This window comes from Periplaneta americana, chromosome 16 (assembly GCF_040183065.1).
Source record: "Periplaneta americana isolate PAMFEO1 chromosome 16, P.americana_PAMFEO1_priV1, whole genome shotgun sequence".
In the NCBI taxonomy this organism is placed as follows: Eukaryota; Metazoa; Arthropoda; class Insecta; order Blattodea; family Blattidae; genus Periplaneta; species Periplaneta americana.
Window position 1 is genome coordinate 163,617,904 of NC_091132.1, and position 23,448 is coordinate 163,641,351.

The following is a 23,448-nucleotide window of genomic DNA, read 5'->3' on the forward strand; positions in this document are numbered from 1 at the left end:
GGACCAGCTTTTACGAATTTTTCTTTTCATTCAGTTGATTCAGAGGAACTGTGAAGTTAGTTTGAGAGAGAAATCATGTGTAATAATAAATCTAGAGTGGTAGTTAGAGGTGAGACGAAAAATGATTGAAGAAAGTAAGAAGGGACCATCTGCGAGAAAAATTGCAGAAATATTCAAATGTTGAAGGATACAAATAAACGGTATAATTAAGATGAAATATTAAACGAATGGGAGGAAAATATGCATGGTGGCCAAAAAAGAAGAGCGAATGTGTTTAGTAATGTGAATGATTTCGTTTACGAATGGTTCAAGTGTGCGAGGGCGAAGATATTACAGTAAGTGGGCCTATGATTCAAGAGAAACCTCTTGAAATTGCTGAAGAACTCAATGTAAGCAATTTTGTTGCTAGTAATGGGTGGTTAGAGTGCTTTAGAAAACGGCATAACATTGCATTTCGTTCTGTGTCTGGTGAAGGAGGTGACATTGCAACCAATGTTACTGAAGAATGGGAAAGAAAAAAAAAGACTGCCCTCAATTCTTGCGGAATATGAACTCAGACACATTTTCAATGTTGACGAAACAAGTTTCTTTTTCAGGGCCCTCCTTAACAAAACTTTAAGGTTTAAGAAAAAGGAGTGTAAAGGGAGTGGGAAGTTGGCGAAAAACAGAATAACCCTGCTCTTTTGTTTTAATGCTGCGGGAAAAAAAGAAGCACTCTTAATGACAGGAAAATCATTGAAACCGAGATGTTTGAAAAATGTTGACATGGGCTTACAGGGGATGAAGTGGACTGCCAACATTAAAGCTTGGATAACATTATCGTTTGAGAATTAGCTATGTGATTTCAATTCCAAGATTAAACGACAAAATCGCAATGTGATCCGTGAAATGGTGTTTCTTCCCCCAAATACGACGTCACACCTCTAGCTCCTTGATCAAGGTATTAGCCAGTCATTTAAACTGAGGTACCGCAAGCGAGTTTTGAAAAGACTAGTTGCAAGAATGGAAGAGGCTGACATTAATATGCACGATTGTCGTACGCGCACAGTACTAAAAAGTTAATGATATTCAGTACTTTCATGCTGATTCATAAAAAACCGCAACCTTAATCAAGCGGCCACCTGATAAAACGGCCATTTTTCCAGGTAACTTCAGATGACCGCTTTAGACAGGTTTCACTGTACATTAGTTCGCCAAAATTAACTATTTCATCAAACATTTGTGACGGTAATTAAAACATTATTGGAAACTTGGACTGCAGTGTCCTAAATGTAATATATCAAATAGAAAATACACATTAAAGCGATCTGAGGGTATTCTAAAAATGACTATAACTACAGCTAAATAGTAAATACTAGTTCGCTATGATGTAGTTTAATTAGTAACGGGAAAATGTTATGCCTATCCAGTCGCAATCCTTTCAACAGCTGTAAATGAATTAACACATTCCTTTAATAAATTGCTAGTTAATCACACTCATCAGTAATTTCAAAATTGTTTCGATAAGTTAACTGCAAATTAAGAGAAAGTGGCAGCCAGCACTTTGTTGTAAAAATAGAATAAAATAATACTTTTAAGAAGTCGCGTTGTGAAAGTAGCTAGCAATAAATTTTCACAAGAAAGAAGTGTAGGGTCCGCAGTTACGACAACGTGGTGCTTCCCAACTAGGCAGTCCGTGGTTCCATTCCTGACATGGGGTGAAATTTATCTCTATGCCACAGGACTCAGTAGGTGTTGCACTTGTCCTGTAACATCTACACGATGGTCCTGTATTGTGAGAGATATGCCATCCCCTACATCTCGTTGGCTTGTTGAGTCGGTTATGGCGGAGATAAAACAAGACAAAGAAAGAAGTTGTGTACGAAGACCTGCCGAAGGATAGCGAGGCTTTATTCCAAAATTACAACAGAAATCACATCACCATAAAAATCGCATTACTGCAGGATTAGGGCCCTCTGAGAAGTGCTGTGAATATTGTGAAGCATTCGTAGATCGGAATAAAATACATGGAATAATGCCCATCATCAGAAAGGCGTATTCAAGTAAGAACATAATAGCGTCCTAAATAGATTTTAGGAAAAAGAAATTGAATAAAATCCTTTTATAAATTACTGATTTAATTATAGAGTTACTATCTAATTAAAAAATAAAAAAAAACAACTCACTACTCGAAGTAGAAATAATCCATCCAGTGCTAATGCCCACACGTTACCGAAAAAGATGGCACAATACGTTTGTTTTTTAATAATAGGATTTTACATCCACAAAATTGCACGCTTCATGTCTTATCGCTTGTATGTAAGCGTTCATGCTTTATCCGATTACTAGATTCCGAAAATTTCTTTCCACATATTCCGCAACTGAATGGCTTCTCGCCAGTATGCACACGTGCATGCTTTTTCACATCACTAGATGTAGAAAATTTCTTTTCACATAAATCACAACCGAATGGCTTCTGGCCACTATGTAAAAGTGAATGTTTTTTTAGGCTACCAGATTCCGAAAATTTCTTTCCACAAATATCACAACCGAACGCTTTCTCCCCTGTGTGCACGAGTGCATGCCTTTTCAGATTACCAGACTCCGAAAATTTCTTTCCACAGATGTCACAAGTGAATGCCTTCTCGCCTGTGTGATGACGTTCATGCTTCCTAAGATGAGTAGATTGCGAAAATTTCTTTCCACATTTATCACAAACGAAAGGCTTCTCCCCTGTATGTATGCGTTCATGTCTTTTGAGATGATCCAACTTTAAACAATCCTTTCCACAAACGTCACAAATGAACGGTCTTTTGGACGTGTGTAGAAGAGCGTGGCTTTTGAGGTGTGCCGAATCGAAAAACCACTTTTCACAAACGTCACATTTGAATGTCTTTTCTTCCGTCTGCGGACACTCGTCTTCTGTAATACTGTCATAGTATGCTGGCTCTCCAATCCTGTGAAGAATACCTGATTTGAGTTCGATTAATAAGGAAGAAAGGACAATAAATAACCTAAAAAAAATTTATTAGAGACAATATTTTATTACACTTAGTAACTAATAACTAACGTTGAAACATATTGCGATGTATATAAATCTACTCTAATTAAAGATCTTTGTATAAAAAGTCTACAGAACAAAATTATAACGCAGACTGTACAGCAGCAATGACTAGAATCGTCACTAGTCAGTCACATACCAAACTATATGAACAAAATAGAATCGACATGTTGGTTGTAAAACTCGTAACTATATTCCGTTGCTTTCGAGATTATATAAAAGCTGGCGTGGCGCATTCCACGATCAAGAGTGGGTCTGTGAGCGCCATGACAATTTATGCCACTAGGTTCGCTTTGCAGTTCTATTAATGATGAATAGTTCCATTACTAAGCATTGTGTATCGTGAAAATTCTTTGATTAATTTTGCATTATTGATCGAATACGAAGATTATAAACATGCCAAGCATATTGCAATCTTATTCGAGATTTATCGATGACTTGTTAAGTAACAGTGTGCATATTTTCAGTGTGATTTAATGAAATTTACAATTTTGTTTCCCGAAAGTCTGGGTTTGTTCAATTAAAAATTTTGCTCTCAAACTACATTCTTCATCTGGTTCAGTTACTTTGGCAAGTTGATTGTTTTCAGTTTCGTGTTTTTTCTTCAGATTTCGTTCCCCCTAATTCGTTTTAATTGCTGAAAGTGATCTACTGGTGTACTTCTACTTTCAGACATTATTATCATCATTATTATTATTATTATTATTATTATTATTATTATTAATTTTTTTATTTTATTTTTTTTTCAAAGTTATCAAGGATGATATTGATTGCGAGTCTATCATAAACAATATCAGCCTTCGTATTCCTACAAAGGGTTTAAGGTTTCAAAATTTTTTTTACAACAGAAATTCTAAATCACCTTCTCCAGTCTGTAGATGAATAAAATATGCCAATTTGCATGGGCACAATATAGATCCTTTTAAAGTATAGTTTCGTTTTTTTTTTAATTTACTGCCCTTGTTCTCAATTTTATTTATGTATGATTTCTTGATTTAAGATATTACTTTATTTTTTCACCTTTGTATCTTCTGTTTGTGTATTGTGCTGAATTATAATTGGTCTCTGGCTGTTGTTCAGCACACAAATATTAATAATAAATAAATAAATCATTATCATTAAAATAGTATAGTTGTTAGTTTGTCTTGCCTTAAGACAATCAGTAGTGTTATTCAATACTTTCGAGGGAAAGAGTATGATTAAAAATCATTTGTAATGGCGAAATATTCTACGACAATGGTTAATTATTACTGCTGAATATTGACACATATACCATTTGCATTATTTAGGACACAACATACGCAGCAACGCGATTTTAATGTTGCGCGTGCTAAGTTTAGTGTAACGTACTCCCCTCATGCTCCAAGCCAATCAAATATTATTACGGCATTACGAGTGATAAATAAATAATAATTACTACAATTATTCCTTGTTATAAGGTATAAGTATCACCTTATGCAGTACTGAAGATTTTTCTTTATGTTTTCATTAAATTGACATGTCATGAGTGACGACAGAAAACAGCTCAGGGGAGCGAGATGCAGACATTACTAAAAGAGAAATGGAGATCGGGGAGAGCAGATGCGCATGTGCCTATAGGCGGCAAAATTGGGTTTACTTGATTATAGGATATCGTTATTGTTTTTATAAGAATTTATGTTGGCTAGATTGTAGAATGGAGTGAAGTGATACATGTCCTGCCCACCTCAAACGTCTGGACTTAATGTTCTTAATTATGTCAGGTGAAGAATACAATGTGTGCAGTTTTACGTTGTGTAACTTTACTCCATTCACCTGTAACTTCATCCCTCTTAGCCCCAAATATTTTCCTAAGAACCTTATTCTCAAACACCCTTAATCTCTCTTCCTCTCTCAAGTGAGAGTCCAAGTTTCACAACCATACAGAACAACCGGTAATATAACTGTTTTATAAATTGTAACTTTCAGATTTTTTGACAGCAGACTAGATGACAAAAGCTTTTCCCATATTTATTCTGCGTTGAAGTTCCTTCCGAGTGTCATTTATATTTGTTACTGTTGCTCCAAGATATTTGAACTTTTCCACCTCTTCGAAGAATAAATATCCAATTTTTATATTTCCATTTCATATAATATTCTGATCACGAGACGTAATCATACACTTTGTCTTTTTTGGGGTTTACTTCCAAACCTATCGCTTTATTTGCCTGAAACAGGATAACATATATTATATTACATAATGCATGAATATTATTCCTTATATCAGAAAAATATTATAAAGAAAGAAGGCAATAGACAAACACACACAGAGACAGATAAATGGACGAAGACTAGGTACTGGACCTCGGACTCATATCGCCATCATTAATTCACATATCATCATCCATACAATAGCCTGGGTTAAGTTCAGGGTGCAGTGTGTTGTACTCATACAAGAGCGTGGCCGTTCGGTTACCCAGTCATTCACAGAATAGGAGTGGTAAGCACAATAAGCCTCAGGCTGCAGTATAAGCCTTCGGGTTCCTCGTTCGTACAAGAGAGAAAAAAAAAAACACATAGAGAGAGATAAAGATATAGTCACAGGTAGAAATTTTCAGTTAATACTGAAGCGTTGATTTGAATAAAAGTCATATTTAAATTAATTACAGAATTTGTATCCATCATTATTATATCAATGAAACAGTGACATCAACAACGAAGAAAAGCCTCATACGCTTCACTCACCTCTCAGTTAAGACTTCATCCTTTTCTGCCATTACTTCCAGTTTGACCTCCTCTTCCACTTTATTTAACTCATGTGCCTCCACCTGAAAAGATTATGTGAGACGAAGATATAGGGAAGTAATAGTTGAAGAATCAATACACGGCAGTTTGTACAGAGTGATTCACGAAGATTGTGCAGTACTCTAGAACAGACGTCTCAATAGGGCCTTCTCGGAGCACTTCTTCCTCTTTCTCTTTTTTAATGTAAGAGTGGAACAAGATGCGGGACCAGTACGTGTATCTCCGGATGACGTCATTGACCGCGACGTTTGAATAAACATCTGCAACCGCTACGATGCTATGTCCATCTCCGAAGAAAGAATGTCCTTATTACCGCAAATGTATGCAGAAATAAAAGCTTTCGTAAGGAAAGCGAAATTGTGGGAGTCGCAAGTTTCAGTGGATAACTGTTACCACTTTATTAATCTAAAATTTATTGTTACCTAATTTGAATCAAGACCAGTGTAACAAATATAATAAAGTACTGAAGGACTTGAAGAAAGAATTTGAAACCAGATTTAAGATTTGAATAGTTCTAATTTAAAGTAATTGTTTGTGAATTTCTAAGATGTTTTGGTTATTTTTAATTACTGAAAACATTATGAAACATATTATTTAACTATTATTATTATTATTACTATTATTATTATTATTATTATTATTATTATTACTATTATTATTATTATTATTATTATTATTATTATTATTATTATTATTATTATTTAAGTGAATTTTATTTTATTAAATATAGTATAAACTTAAAAGAAAAGAAAGATATCAAAAACCATTTACTAGAAATGAAGTATTGCTGTTGTTTAAATCAATTGTCCGAAGGCACGTCTGAACCTCACAAGTGATACCATCAAGGCGCCACTTATGAGGTAATTAGGCCAGGAGATAATGGGGTAGGGTGGTCAGTTCCTTGTGCTTAAATAATTACGTAACATGCATGGTTCTTCATGCTTCAGATGTCTTCTTTTTACTTATTGATATATAATTAGAAAATAAATTTATTATTATTATTATTGCAAACTACTTAAGAAATTCCTTCCGAAAACAACCGTTTATTGTGACATTACCACTCAAAAGTGCAGCTTTGTGGCATTTCTCCCGCAACTGTTGCAACTTAGCTCACTCATGTTTGTAACATAATCAGCGATCGGCTATCTTCAGGTATTGCGCTTATCTCTTCAGCTGACTACACTATCTACATTTGCTCTCTGTAACAACTTTTATGCGTTGGCCTTGAGACGCCTGCTCTAGAATGTGATTTCTGAGATTATTGTGATGAAAAAAGTTTATATAAACATGTCATATTTTTTAAATTGAGTAACGTCCTTATGAATGTCAGACATAAACGTAGATTTATTTATTTTTTTTTATTTTAGTAGGTTATTTTACGACGCTTTATCAACAGCTTTGGTTATTTAGCGTCTGAATGAGATGAAGGTGATAATGCCGGTGAAATGAGTCCGGGGTCCAACACCGAAAATTACCCAGCATTTGCTCATATTGGGTTGAGGGAAAACCCCGGAAAAAACCTCAACCAGGTAACTTGTCCCGACCGGGAATCGAACCCGGGCCACCTGGTTTCGCGGCTAGACGTGCTAACCGTTACTCCACAGGCGTGGACATAGACGTAGATATTATTAAGGTTTAATCATTTAAATTATTTACAACAATGGTACTGGGTGTATTATAAATTCATTAAAGACCATTCACATTATTACTCACCTGAAAAATCTGTATTAAAGCAGGTTTTCAAAGATCTCACATTCTGCAGGTGAAAATGTAGCCGCCTGAGTGTGAACTGCACGCGCCTCATTCCGTAACTTCCGTTGTTCGGAAGCTTGGTAGATACGTTGGACCGGTGTTGAATTATCTCTAACCTTGACCCTGATGTCACGAGACCTTGTGTCGCTGCTATCAGCTGTACTGTAACACCTACAGCTCCAGACATCCAAAGAGAGTGAATTCACAAGAATGCGTGTTACGGAAGAAAGAAACGTAATTTTATCCGGAACTATTGAAAATCAGACACATGTATAATATGAACTTTTTTCATCAGAATGATGTTAGAAATCACATCCTAGAATATTCCACAATTTTCGTGAACCACACTGTATATTCGATTTTGAATAGTTTTGGATAAAATCACTTTTCTTTCTACGGTAACATGCAATCTTGTGAACTTCTCTCTTTCTGGACATCACCTGTGCTGTAAGCATTATAGTACAGCTGATATGGACGACACGGAGTCTCGTGACATCAGGAGTCAAGGTTAAAGATAACTCAAACAACATTGGTTACACACAGCCAGGCACAAACAAGATCAGAGTCGTAGTGGGTTATTGTCTGTCATTCAGTGCGTGTGTGTTAACAAAAATTCCGTTTCATTTTTTTCAATACGAGTACACAGATATGATTTATGTTTACGGCTTTTGTGCCGGGAATGCTAATAATTCTGTGGACGGATATCGAAGATTTCCGGATCGTAGAATGCCGTCACGTGGTGTTTTCGTTTGCAAGTTTCAGTCACTGAGGGATACTGGTTCAGTCCCCTGTGTTGCGAATGCATATGAGCATGCGTTGCCGAGAATGAAGCAGAACGCGAAAATATTCTCCATATGGTACAACGAAGCCCAAGCACGGGTACCAGGAGCATATCCAGACGACTAGCTGTTTCTCGAAGTAGGGTGTGGAGAACATTGAATGATGAGGGAATATACCCCTATCATTTGCAGCGAGTTAAACATCTTCACCCAGAGAACTATTCTAGACAAATGTAATTTTGTGCGTGAATAAATGGTGATCTTGAGTTGCATCGGTTCATTTTATTTAGTAACGAAGCTCAGTTTACCTGCAATGGAGTTTTCAATATGCATAATTCACAGGTTTGGTCGGAGAAAAATCCCCACGAGATGGTGGTGTGTAATGTCTAGCATTGCTTCAGTTGCAATGTGTGGTGTGGTTTCATTAACAATAATTCTGTGGTGTTTGGGTAAAGGGAGATAAGTCATAAAATTGAGTTCGGAGATAAATGAAAATTAAACTTGGAACCCTTATTACAAATAATTTTCTACACAAATAAAACACATCAACTGCTAGTATTCTTTGATTTTTGCACATTCATTTGTATAATTTAACTTGTGTGTTCATCTGGGGAACAAAATTCCACCTGGACAAAAAAATGACTTATACCCCTTTACCCGAACACCACAGAATTTAATTGGTCCATACATTTTCGAGGGTCATTTTACGGACAAAAGGTATCTGCAATTTTTGCGAGATCAATTACCTCCATAATTGTAGGAAATACCATTGCATACATGAGGACTAATGTATTTCCAGCAACATGGTGTGCTCCCTCACTTTTCAAGCGAAGTAGTGAATTATTTAAATGATAGATTCCCAGGACATTGGATAGGTCGTAGCAGTCCTTTTTCTTGCCCAGCTAGATGTCCTGATTTCACCCAATTACACTATTATTTGTGGGGATGGTTTAAAGACGTTGTGTACAGTGTAAGAGTGAACACGCGAGAAGAATTGGTGCAACGTATCCTGCTAGCATTCGAGGAGATTCGTGGCAAACAACGGAAGTCAAGGACTGTGGCGGCCACAGTGGGTATGTGTATTGCTGTACAAGGTGGGATCTTTGAAAACCAGCTTTAATACACTTTTCAGGTGGGTAATAACTTGAACGTTCTTTAATGAATTTATAATACACCCAGTACCATTGTTCTAATAATTGTTTATATGAACATTTTTCATCAGAATGATGCCAGAAATCACATCCTAGAGCAATGATGTCAAAGCAACAGCATTTTTCTGTCTTTGACGTCGTGCGAGAGCATCAAGCGCTAGGTATGGAAGGAGAAAGAATTATGTATATGAATAAGCAGCCTGTTGGATTAAGAAAACAGTGGTGCACAAACTTCAAATGGAACGTGAAATTTTGTTGTTATTTTTATATGGCTTCTTTCTGTTTGAGATTATATATATATTGTCTGTAAAACAAATGTACTAACACCAATTTCTTAATCTTGCAGTTGTGTTTTAAATGTTAATAACATAATAAAGAATTAAGAAGGAATATTCACATAAATTCCATAGTGGTACAACTATACTATACTAAGTGAATGAAACACATCATTCATAAAGAAAGTGACATCCCAAAGAAAGAGATTGAGTATGACATAGGTTGGAATTGATCTTGATGATATCTTTAGCCTTATAAAAGTAATCAATAAACTAATTAAAAAAATATTATAGTAGAAAGCAAAGTTACCTACGCATGTTTTAACTGTATATAATATTACAGAACAAAACTCTTATCGCATTATGCTTTTAAGGTAATATTGGTGCGCAACTTCGTATCATCAGAATATTAACTTATTTTCTCGAATTCTGCTGAAGCTATGGAGCTGACGTGTTACCAACACATGGGCATTAGGGTGGCCCTTAGCTATAGGTAATTTTCCGAAAGTTAAAATTGTGCTACTCCCACCCCCTTATCTTGTTCCAATTGACAAAAAAATAATCTGTGCAAATTTACAGCTCAATCGGACAACTGCTTGGCGACCCTCAAATGCTTTGAAGTTGGAACATAGTATACGCAACGATTAATTCCATACAAAAGTGGTATACTCTTCTCTATCTCGACCATTTCTTTTTTCCTTCTTAAAGAAATTTATGTGGACATTCTAGCGACCCCAGCAATTGTTTAAAAATATTCTGAACGAAATTTCTAAAAAATTAATTAAAAAAATTCCTGAAAATATAATGAAAAATTTAAGAAATATAAGGTTTTTTTTTTTTTTAGTAACGCACACAACTTTTATAAGAGAAACACATTTTTATTTACAACAATAATTTCTATAGAATCAAAACACTATATATATGAACGAACATTGAACATTATTTTTTCCTAAGGGAGGATTTAGTAGCAGTTGGATATTTTTTACAGTCTCTGGTAAAAATCTGTAAAACAAATTGTTTCTCAGTTTCATCTTTTGTGAGAATATTACTGTAATCCTGAATAAATTTGACTTCTTTTTCTGCAACGTCCTTCACAACAACTATCTTCTAAAGTTTTTTAAATTCCACTTTTGTAAACAGAACCATCCTTCCAAGTTGAAGGGTCTTTGTTGAGGAAATCGGTGCTGATAGAAAATCTCGTGAAGAAAATTTTAGTACCAGGAGTTACAAAAGACGAAAAGTCAAGATTTGTAAAGGAAGAAAAATCTTTCTGTTCCAGAATGTAGCTCTTCAGTTGATTTTCTTCTTCTTTTTCTTCTTCACCTTCGTTTGCTTCCAGTATAACTTGAGCCATATCTGCTTTAACTGCTGTTGGAACATAGTCATCAAATAAGGATAGAGCCACAGTTTCGGGAACTAAGTACCAGAGATGATTGGAAGATTTATTTGAGCAGCCTTACTGATTTCTGGATCAATATCCTGATAATTTATCAGTTCACGCATGAATAGGAAATCATGATAAGGTGCTTTAATTGCTTCTGACAGAAACCAGGCTCGAACATAGCCTACACTCGAGCAAGAAAAATACATATTCTTCTTAAAGAGTACTTCTCCTTATGAGGTAACTGAAATTGATCTTGAAACAAGTATATCTTGATTGCAAAAATTGCTTTTGCCATTCACCTAGCATGACTTCCAGCTCCTAGTATATGAAACGATATCCCCTTCTTTGGAAAGCAGCCAAGAAAAATCATCGTTAAAAATTCTTATTCTCTTCATTTTTCATCTGTCCCAAAGCTCTGAATGAACTATGTCAAAGAGATAGTCCATAATTTTCACAAAATATCTCTTTTTTCTTTTCCCTTGCCTGCAGTTCTACTCAAATATTTCTATAAACCTTTTCAATCATCATAGAGTTTGAATAACTTATGAACACAGTGGTCACTTTTTCTAGTACGGATTCGTGCTTTTTACCAAAAGATTAAAACTTCTTGAATCTCCAATACTACACTTTCCTTTGTTGTAAGATTTACAACTTGTACATTGTAGAAGAAACCACTTAGAACTTGCCGGTTTGAAGGTAGTTTGGCTCCGATTATTTGATTGGAGATGTAGCCAACAAGAGAGACATAAAAGTATTGTCTTAACTTATGTGACGAACTACGTGAAGATATTGATGCCATTTTACAACTCTAGGAAAAAAGTCTTGAAAGTCACTTTACACCAGCAGTCAGCAGGTCAGCACAGACAGTTCTGAATCAATAACTGAAAAATTATTCATCAACAAGATCTTGTTTAGTTATAAAATAAGTGAATAAAGCACAAATAATAATAATAATAATAATAATAATAATAATAATAATAATAATAATAATAATAATAATAATAAAGGTTTATCTCATAATATTATAAAAAATATTTTCTGGGCTAAAATTTCAAAACTTCATGGTCGATGAGGGTCGCCTTGCAGTTGTCCGATTGAGCTGAAAATTTGCACAGATCGTTTTTTTGTTGATTGGAACAAGATAGAGGGGTGGGAGCTAAACTTTTAGAAAGTTGAAAAATAAGGGCCACCCTAATGGGCACATATCTTCTGTTTATGATGTAACAGTAGTTGCTTTGTTAATTCATTTCCTTAAAAGCATTTCCTATGTGAATACTTTCAAAATTTTCAATACACTATCTTTAATAATATGTATATACAATATATTAAATTTACGAAAATATTGTTTCAGTACCTGTAAGGCTACTAAATAAACATATCCGAAAATTTCATTTTCTGTATAAAAAGTTGAGAAAATATTCCTTTCAAATAAAAAGCAGCAAACTTGTGAAAAATGAGCATTAAAATTAAAACTTACATTCTTATAATGCACTTCGCAGACAAATCTAAAAATGAACATGGATACAGTTTTAATAAGTTCTCTCCCCTTTATCCACTGAATTAGTGCTGGCCATCCCTATTTATTAGCTCGACCAAGTGGCATATACTACCTCACTCGTCTGTCTCTTTCCTCAGGCTCTCCTGATCTCTAAAGCGCGAGCTTGCACCTATGGGCATCAGATGACATGATTGTCCTAGGCTAATGCACAATTTTCGTAAATCACCCTGTATGTTGTAGACTTCATTTTAAATCCTACTAAACCCAATAATACGTCAAACACTGTCGCTGAGAAAAGCAAAGCAATTTAAAAAGAACAAAGACAAAATATTATGGCATTTTGTAAGCGATATCCCATTTTAAGTATGAATTGCAAAGAATAAGTTACCTGGAAGAGTAAATAAGAATGACCCTCGAATCATAAACATCAATCATCAATCAATGGAATTTAAAAAGAACTACAGTAGAGCATCGATTATCTGAATAATGATCAACCGAAACATAGGTTAACCGAAAGAGTTCCAGTCGGCAAATTCAAATTTGCGCGCACGCCGTGTAGAAGTTTTGCTAGCGCTATTTGCGAGATTTAGCGGCAAAAAAACGAGTCTCAGCTCTGAAGCAAAAAAGAAGATTGGACTTCTTTTACTAAACTGTAGGCTAATTTATTGACCATTCTGAACTTGTCAAACTAGGCTAGTCAGTTCTCTGTGTTATTTGTAAGACTTGTGATACAAAATATATACTGTATGTACAGTTTTGTGTTTAATATCAGTGTTTCTTTGTCTCATACTGCTCCTATGACACCGGTACAATTTGTTTTCATAAATGACCTGTTACCGGAAAAATCAGTTATCCCCCGTCCCTAATTGTTTCGGAAAATCGATGATCTACAGTACAAAAAACATAATTAATTGCATTTCCTACACCATGCACAAGCCACAAGCTTATTCACCTACCCCTGAATTGAGACTGACCCCCCTATCTATACCAGACCACCAATTAAAGCTGTAGTGCACGTGGTAAATATTGTCACCGGAATTTTAAAAATTCAAAATGGATAGGATTAAGTGAACGTTCAGTATCGCAATGTCTACCAGAAAAATCGGATGGAGAAAATTGAAGATGATGAAGAAATGGTAGCAAGAGAGCACAATTCGTAGCTCTGGTCACATGAACATAGCATCCACGTCAGCCAATAAATAACAAAGTGTGAACTACCGACCAACACACTTCATAAACTACACTCACCTCAGCTTCACTTTTCACGATGGGAAAGTCAATTGGCACAGGAGTTTCCTCAAATGTCATCTCTGATTTCAGATCGTAGTTGTGATCCATACTTTCCATCTTTATTTCAGTCGCGTGTAGATCGAATACATTTCCTTCCTGCATGACACGAAACATAATAATTATGAAACATGTAATATACAGAGTATCACTAAGAACTTGTGACTACTTATTTCAATCTCTCTCCACTCCATTATTATTAAATCGTCACACCAACAAGCGCACGTGTACTCACTACAGAGTGGAATACCTCGTAGTGCAGCACATAAAAGAACAGCTCTGTAATACGATACTGTTATGTTAAAGTACATGATTACTGCTTTTATATTTCCACATACAAATACATTTCACTTCTCAATAACATACGTTATTACAGAAAATGTATGCCGGGAAGTGTGAAATGATTACACGGCTCTTCACATAAAGGATTTGGTCTACAAGACATTTCACAAACTGTCTATTGACACACTGTCATTCAGTATACAACCTGACATTTGGCACACTCCATTTCGCATACATATTTTTACATACACAAATTCACCTACATATAATTTCATATGCCAGTTTTATATCTCGTCATTTCCGTGATGATATACGTATTTCATATACCATTTTTATATCTATTTGTTGCCATTTCCGTGGTGATATACGTATTTCATATACCATTTTTATATCTATTTGTTGCCGTTTCCGTGGTGATATACGTATTTCATATACCATTTTTATATCTATTTGTTGCCGTTTCCGTGGTGATATACGTATTTCATATACCATTTTTATATCTATTTGTTGCCATTTCCGTGATGATATACGTATTCCATATACCATTTTTATATCTATTTGTTGCCATTTCCGTGATGATATACGTATTTCATATACCATTTTTATATCTATTTGTTGCCATTTCCGTGATGATATACGTATTCCATATACCATTTTTATATCTATTTGTTGCCATTTCCGTGATGATATACGTATTTCATATACCATTTTTATATCTATTTGTTGCCGTTTCCGTGGTGATATACGTATTTCATATACCATTTTTATATCTATTTGTTGCCATTTCCGTGGTGATATACGTATTTCATATTCCATTTTTATATCTATTTGTTGCCATTTCCGTGGTGATATACGTATTTCATATACCATTTTTATATCTATTTGTTGCCATTTCCGTGGTGATATACATATTTCATATACCATTTTTATATCTATTTGTTGCCATTTCCGTGGTGATATACGTATTTCATATACCATTTTTATATCTATTTGTTGCCATTTCCGTGGTGATATACGTATTTCATATACCATTTTTATATCTATTTGTTGCCGTTTCCGTGGCGATGGAGTTACGTAGACATTATTAATGCGCATCATATTGCATTCCCACATGCTACAACGAGATTAAGTTTTTTTTTTTTTTTTTTTTTTTTTTTTTTTTTTTTTTCCATCTGCGCCAAGCAATGTATCTAGGAAAGTTCAAACAGAAGGACTAGAACCTGATTATACCGAAGAAAACAATCGCATTATAGGGGTCATGAAAACAGATGCATTATAGGGGTCATCATCACACATTATACACAAAAAAAAAAGGTAAGCGAAAGTAATGGTTCGATTAGCGTTGTTAGTATTCGATATTCGATAAGCATTAAATACTATCAAATTAAAAAATAAATAAAAAGAATTTAAACAGTTTGTTACTACTGATGTGATTTTAGTCAGTCTGTAGGCCTAATTTATTTTTGGTTCAGGGTAAATAAATTTTATTATTACTCCTGTTATTTCCATTTTGAAGTAGGCTATAAGTAAACAATATAAAACTGACTGTTAATTTAGAAGTTGGCAACATATTTTATATCGATTATAACAACAATACATATCGATAATAACATTCATACCATTCAAGCAGTAAGGAGATTTGCCCCTATAGTGCATCTGTTCGCGCGAAGTGAAGGATGTAATGCATCAAATCCTTTGTTTAGTATTTGTTCTGGACGAAGATGTTGTAAGCACTTTTGAAGAATTGTATGCGACAACTCCAAATCATTGCTTAGGGCAGTGATGTCAACTGATGCCCATAGGAGCAAGCGCGCGCTTTAGAGCCCAGGAGAGCCTGAGTGCTTTACAGCGCAAAGGAAAGAGACAGACGTAAGAGGTAGTATATGCCGCTAGGTCGAGCTATATACAGGGATGGCCAGCACTGATTCAATGGATAAAGGGAAGAGAACTTATTAAAACTGTATCCATGGTAATTTTTAGATTTGTCTTAGAAGTATAAGTGCATTATAAGAATGTAAGTTTTAATTTTAATGTTCTTCTTTCACAAGTTTGCTTTTTTATTCAAAAGGAATATTTTCTCAACTTTTTTACAGAAAAGTGAAATTTTCAGATATGTTTGTTTAGTAGCCTTACAGGTATTAAAACAATGTTTTCGTAAATCTAATATATCGCAAATAGGTATTACTGAAGATAGTGTGTTAAAATGCTTGAAAATATTCGCATGGAACATGTTTGTAAGGAAATGAATTAACAAAGCAAATACTGTTACATCACAAACAAAAGATAAGAGCCTATGTGTTGGTAAAACGCAAGCTCTACAGCTTCAGCAGATTTCGAGATAATTGAATATTCTGATAAGAGAAAGTTGCGCACCAATATCACCTAAAAACATAATGCGGTAAGAGTTTTATTATGTAATATTAGTTACAGTTAAAACATATACTTAAACAACTTTGCTTTGTACTAATATTGTTTTGATTACTTTTATAAGGTTAAAGATACCATCAATATCAATTTCAACTTATCATGTCATATTCATTGTCTTTCTTTGGGATAACACTTTCTTTATGAATGATGTGTTTAATTCACTTAGTACAGTATAATTGTAGTTATTGTGGAATTTGTGTGAATATTCCTTCTTTACTCTTTATTATATTATTAACGTTTAAAACACAACTGCAATATTAGGCTAAGAAATAGGTGTTAGTACTTTTGTTTTACAGACAATATAGAAAATAACAAACAGAAAGAAGCCATATAAAAATAACGACATAAAATTTCACGTTCCGTTTGAATTTTGTGCACCACTGTTTCCTTAATCCAACAGGCTGCTTATTCCCTCTAGCACACCTAGTGCTTAATGCCCGCGCACGACGTCAAGGTCAGAAAAATGCGCTTGCTTTGACATCACTGGCTTAGGGATTGGGAGATTATTTCGCCAATTTTTACATTTGCGGTACGCCAGCTCGAAGACAAGGACAGCGGCTGATAAGCCTACCAGCAGTCAGAGTGTGATACCCTCATTCGTGGTGGAATCAGTATGACTCAGTGCTTCGCAATGAACCAAGGACTAACCACCTCACTTAAGCCTGACACAATCCCTTTCAGTTGCTTGTAGGAAAAGCGCACCCATCACTCTATTCACACATACGAGAAATGAATAAGGAGCAAGAGGACACTTAAACCATGATGAGAGAATTGGATGCAGGAAGGAAAATCCGTCCGCAACTTCGAAAGAAGTATGCTACACTTAACCGTAGGGTGCAGAATATAGTGAGGACGTACCAAGAGTACAAAAATGGTAACCGAGTACTACAATATCTAATGTCTTTGGGTTACAACTTCACTTTATAAGTTTTAGTAAATGCATTCGGGTTAGAAATTCAATGTTTTTAATCATTAATAAAATATGTAAATTACTCTATATGTGAAATGTGTATTATGTTAACTGACATGTGAAAAATGGCGTATGTGAAATATCTAGTATGTCAAATGACGTATTCCAAATGCGCAGTATGTGAAATGTATTAGTAGTATTAGTATTTATTTATTTAACCTGGTAGAGATAAGGCCGTCAGGCCTTCTCTGCCCCTTTACCAGGAGATTCCAACTGTAATGTGAAGAATAAAATTACAATTAGTATTAAATTTACAATTACAATTACAAATAACATTACAATTAGTATTAAATTTACAATACAATTACAATAAAAATCGAAGTACGAAAAGATTCCCTGACTAATTAAAGCTAGATAATTTATCATAGAAAAACAAAGAATTACTGAATTACAAATTAAACCTAGAACAAAACTGTATACTTACTGGATATTGAAATATTATGTGATAGATTAAGGAAACTATTTACAAGAAATCAATTACTGACCAAGTGCCTAGTAAGTTTGCGTTTGAATTCAATTTTATTTCGACAGTCCCTGATGCTAGCAGGTAGCGAATTCCAGAGTCTTGGCAGGGCTATTGTGAAAGAGGATGAGTATGGCGAGGTGCGATGGGATGGTATTGTTAGTATTGTTTCATGACGAGAGCGTGTGTTCAGATTATGGTGGGAAGAAAGGTAAGTGAAGCGAGACGACAGGTACGAAGGAATAGAAGAGTTGAAGATTTCAAAGAGAAAGAGGAGTGAATGTAAATTTTTCTTATCTAGTTTAAGCCAACCTATTGCTTACCTATGTCGTATGTGAACTCTCTTGTCACCTACACAGACACAATTCTTCACATAGAGGATTTGGTCTACAAGACATACCACATACTGTCTATTGAGTTAATGTATTAGAAGTTTTTTTTTTTTTTTTTTTTTTTTTAGAATAATCAGGGACAGATTATAGTAGAGTTTCTCTCTAATATTAAATTGAGCATAATTGTCTGTGGTCTGTGACATCTCTCCTTATATTACTGCAGCGAGACAAGTTCGCTATTTAATCTGTAATTCAAAGCTTTGGGCAAGGTAAGAAATAAACCAGTGCCTTGTTTTAAGCAGCAACATCTCCTTGCTGATGAAACTAGCCCTCTAGTAGTGACCATCATTTTCTGAGACATTAGTAATGATCTATGGGTCTCAGGAAACCGAACATATTTTCATCAATAACAACAATGATAAAATTCTTTTACGTATTTTATTGTTGTTATTAAACATTTATTTAAGTTTCTCATAAAGTAAGGAAAGCTGAAATTTGCACGTTTTGTTGTTTTTTTTATATAATTACATTATGTTAGCAAATTGTATACAATTTAAGAACAACTTTTCACACCATTAACATAAAAATTAATTGTATAAACAATTACATGCTCAGAATTAAAAATTATTAGCACATCAGTGAATTTACAGATCTTATGCTAACAATAAAACCTATCGACAATATATTTAGAGGCTTTCAGGACGATATGTCCACAGCAGTACGTCCATGAGACAATTTGTCCACTATCTCACGTCCACAGCTATTTTGCCCAAGGAAATTAGTCCAGCAAACATTTCGTCCACCAAAAAATTTGTCCACTAATATTTCTGTCAAGAATTATTGTATCTATAATTTTTTTTCCCAATTTTTCTTTGTCCACTAGTTTCTGTGTCAACTAAATACTTTGTTCTCGAATAGGCTATTTTGTTCATTTTTGGGTAACAAGTATTCCAAAATACAATTTAAAAAAAAGGGTTGCTATGGAAATGTATTTAATTATTTTGTGCCATAATAATGTTGATTTCTATGGAAATATGTAGTTTATTGACACAGTATTAAATTTTGAAGTAAATGAAAAACATTTAAAATGGCTTATACGATAACAACCGCAAGAACGAGGGCTCATAGTCGGCCTTGTCCATGTGCGGGCCATCGCATCTAGAATTTTTCTAAGTTGCTTTTTCTTTTTTTACGTATTTAGAAAATAAACAGTAATTAATAACTGCTCTCAGTTTAGATTACCTCTGATAAAGAATTCCCCCTTTCTATATCTGTTTTATAACTTATTTCTTTTTCCAGAGGGTCGATATCAGGTTCCATCTTGATCATGTCCATCACGACTGAAAAAGAAAATAATAATAAACTTAAATTGACATGCAATATGTCAGCTATTTGGATATAGTTGCTAGCATGTGTAATAATAATTCCACATCCCCAGAGCACACACAAACGAACACGAGAACAGAAGAGCTTGTTGTTTCTAGAGATGTTACAGTAGGTACCTTACAAAACCGGAGAACTGAAGGCTGAAGTTGTCAGAAAGACATTAACCGTCGACATATGCTGTACTAGCAATTCAACGACAATGAGAAACAATAGCATAGCATAAAAGTTTCAAATGGGAGAGAGATTTAAAGAAAAATAAATTGTCCGGCCTTAATTAGGCCTGTTATACACTTTAAGAGATCTTGCTAGCGAGAAATGTGTTGCGAGAAAATTCAAAGATTGATAACATGGATTCAAATAGACGTCCAAACACTGGAAGAGATTCTAGTTCGAGGCGAAAACCTCGAGCGAGTTTCTCGCTGAAATCGGTAGCTCAGCGAATTTTCTTGACACTTTTATAAAAGATGTTTGACATTTATACTCTTTATGACGATTGAGTGTAGAAAGAATGAAGAAGTAATAGTTGTATTCTTTTTATTGACAATGAGGAAAGATGGCTGATAATTGCAGTCAGAGACTTATCGAACTTGTACGATGTCACACATAGGCCTATCATATGACACATGGGATAAAAACTATAAAAACATTAAACTTAAGGAAGAAATATGGAGACAAATATCAGATGATCTGAAAATAAATAGGGCTATAGTTACACTGATGAGATTTAATAGTATTAATTGGGAATATAACATTTGAAATAATGTTACCTATATGTCGTAACAGTTTACATAATTTTAACCAGAACATACCTAGCAAAGAATCTTTTATCATATCATGAATGGGAAAAAACTGAGGTTTAATCAACCTGAAATGACGCCTAAACGTATCACCATCCAAATCGAAATCAGTGACCGAAAATCGCCCTTATCTTTGTGAGATACAATGTGATTTCCAGATAATTCTGACTTCAATTTTTGGGTTACTTTTTCTTTTCATTAACAAAATATGTTCATGTAACTCCATTTCCTCATCATCTGAAGATTCAGATTAGTACATAATTTGTAAAGTACGACAATCTTACAGATTATATAATTAAGTACTACAATATATGTAAATACATAACCTGTAATATTTCCCCCAACGAGTGATTACTATAATCAGAAAATTACTCTCTGCATGAAGACAGTGCATAGATAATCATAGCGAGGTGTGATCTATGATAGCGAGAACTCGCAAAATGTGTGGAGGAAGGCTCTTCGCCTCTTTCTCGCAACACATTTCTCGCTAGCGAGATCTCTTCAAGTGTGTAACAGGCCTTAAGGATGACCACGAGGATCCGGACATTAACAGCAATAATATAATGAATTAAAGATGAATATTGTTGTAAAATAAATTGTAATAATTAAGCACTGTCAATATCAATTGTAATATCAAATCTCAAAAGATTACATTAAAATTAAATTTTTAAATAACAGATTTTAGTTAAAATTAACATACAGCTTATCCTTAATTAAAAACCTTCTGAGTGGTATAAATAAAATTGTATAGCCTGCAGGGAATCTTTAAGAATTGCGTGATTTTTTTTTAATTTAAAAAGGTGGTATTGATAATAGTTTAAAAAAAATATATATATTTAAATTGAAGAGTTCAGAACCATAGTGGGGTCCACACCTGTGGAGTAACGGTCAGTACGTCTGGCCGCGAAACCAGGTGGCCCGGGTTCGAATCCCGGTCGGGACAAGTTACTTGATTGAGGTTTTTTCCGGGGTTTTCCCTCAATCCAATACGAGCAAATGCTGGGTAACTTTCGGTGCTGGACCCCGGACTCATTTCACTTGCATTATCACCTTCATTTCATTCAGACGCTAAATAACCTAGATGTTGATACAGCGTCGTAAAATAACCCAATAAAATAAAAAAAAACATAGTGTGCCAAGCGCCATTTACTAAAACCGTACAAAACAGGGTAAAAATGAAGTTAATACCATAATTCAATGCAAAAATATAACAAATAATAAAAAGTATACACATTAAAACTAAACGACACCCTATGTCAATCTTCATTAAACTATCGTATTCACTTAACTTTTTAACCCTTCCTTTCTCCGTTTTTAATAAATGCCGCTTGGCCCACTATGGCTCTGAATCCTTCAATTTTGGTAAAGAACCACAAGTACAAAAAAGTAAACCTATTACTGACCAATTCAAGAGAGGGACGTTATACATGGCACAAAGGTAAGTAGGGAATACAAGGCTTATGATCAACCTGATGAACTCTGTTGAGATTTCTCTCCATGCATATAGTTGGATCTATGATAACAGGCTTTTGTTGTTGCCTGTTTAATGCTATTATACGTTTTTTCCATCACGGTTCAAATTCGATTCTGAACTGCCTGCTCATGCGCAGTAGACCAATGTGTGTTCCAACAAGACAAGAACTGATTGTGAATCGATACTTAACTCCCAGTTCCCTGTTCCAACGTCTTTCAGCACTCGTTCGTAAAGAGTGAAATAATACCAGAAACTGGAAATTCTGTGCTGACGCATGCGCAGATGGTTTAGTCTGAAATTATGGTTAAAATCCTTCGAGACTAGGCAGTTAAAATAAAAAAAAATAGTCGATCATGTGTGATTTCGAATGTGATAGTGGTAAGTTTTATGACGACTTAAGTTCGGAAGATGAATATAATTTTAATATGAGAAGAAACTCCGAAGGCCTTGAAAGAACAGTTCGGTAGGCCTATTAGTTCGGAAGGCGTTCTGAATTGCTTGCTGGAACAAACCTATCATTATCTCTTCCGTAAGAGCCATATCACAGCCACGAAGCTTGAGTTTATGAGGGTACTAGGAACAACAGACTGTGCAGGTACTATTTCACATTGTTTGTAATGAGGCGATAATAGCGATCCTAGTGGTTAGCATATTTACTACGTATTGAGCTTCGAGACTGTACATAGTAGACTGTGGTCATATTCAGAAATATAGTGGACCTCTACATGAACTTCCCAACCCTTGTTCCGAAGACAGCTCCATGGGTTCAATGATGCCTATTGTTACCCAATAACTCCCCTTTCCGACAGAAGCCCAACACGTCTTCACATTCTCCGAAATTTATATAACAGTGCTAAGAATGAAACAGATTTCTCCACTATGAGCAGACGTACACCACAACGGGGAGATGGATTGGAATGCAGGCGGAAAGTGTGTGGATGCGGTTTATTCCAAAAAATTGTATCTTGGTTCGAGTCAAAATCCGTTTGTGAAGAATAGATCATAGAACTCATACTTAGATACAACACAAAGTAATAATATACTTACATTTGTGCAACAATATGATGGATTCATACCTGTTTCAGCTGTCACTCTGTAACAGTCACGTTCAATATCAATACAAAGTATTGGGATAATATTCGAACTATATTTAACGGGTAAGTTTAAAATGACGTGATCAAGGAAGCCATGATCACTTATGCCAGGTTTCTACGAAAGAAAATCCCTCAAATGGGTTGAAAAATCCTTCAAATTTAGAAAAAATCCCTCTTGGGGTGGTATAGTCTAAACACAAAATTACACATTTTAAAAACAAATTAAAATAATAAATTAGAACAAGACAATGTTCCTAATAAATATCAGAGTGCAACAGAGTACTCACCCTCAGA

General features: G+C 34.7%; 1 protein-coding gene across 1 annotated transcript; it reads right to left on the reverse strand.

Annotated features, from left to right (window-relative positions):
* Window positions 1-1,602: 1,602 nt before the first annotated feature.
* LOC138691719 (zinc finger protein 233-like) lies at window positions 1,603-23,202 on the reverse strand. The gene is made up of 5 exons (XM_069814015.1): window positions 23,137-23,202; window positions 19,646-19,743; window positions 13,891-14,028; window positions 5,744-5,826; window positions 1,603-2,936 (listed from the first exon to the last, which is right to left on the reverse strand). The coding sequence occupies exons 2-5, from the start codon at window positions 19,736-19,738 to the stop codon at window positions 2,279-2,281; spliced, it is 972 nt and encodes a 323-aa protein (XP_069670116.1). The 5' UTR covers window positions 19,739-19,743; window positions 23,137-23,202; the 3' UTR covers window positions 1,603-2,278.
* Window positions 23,203-23,448: the final 246 nt, after the last annotated feature.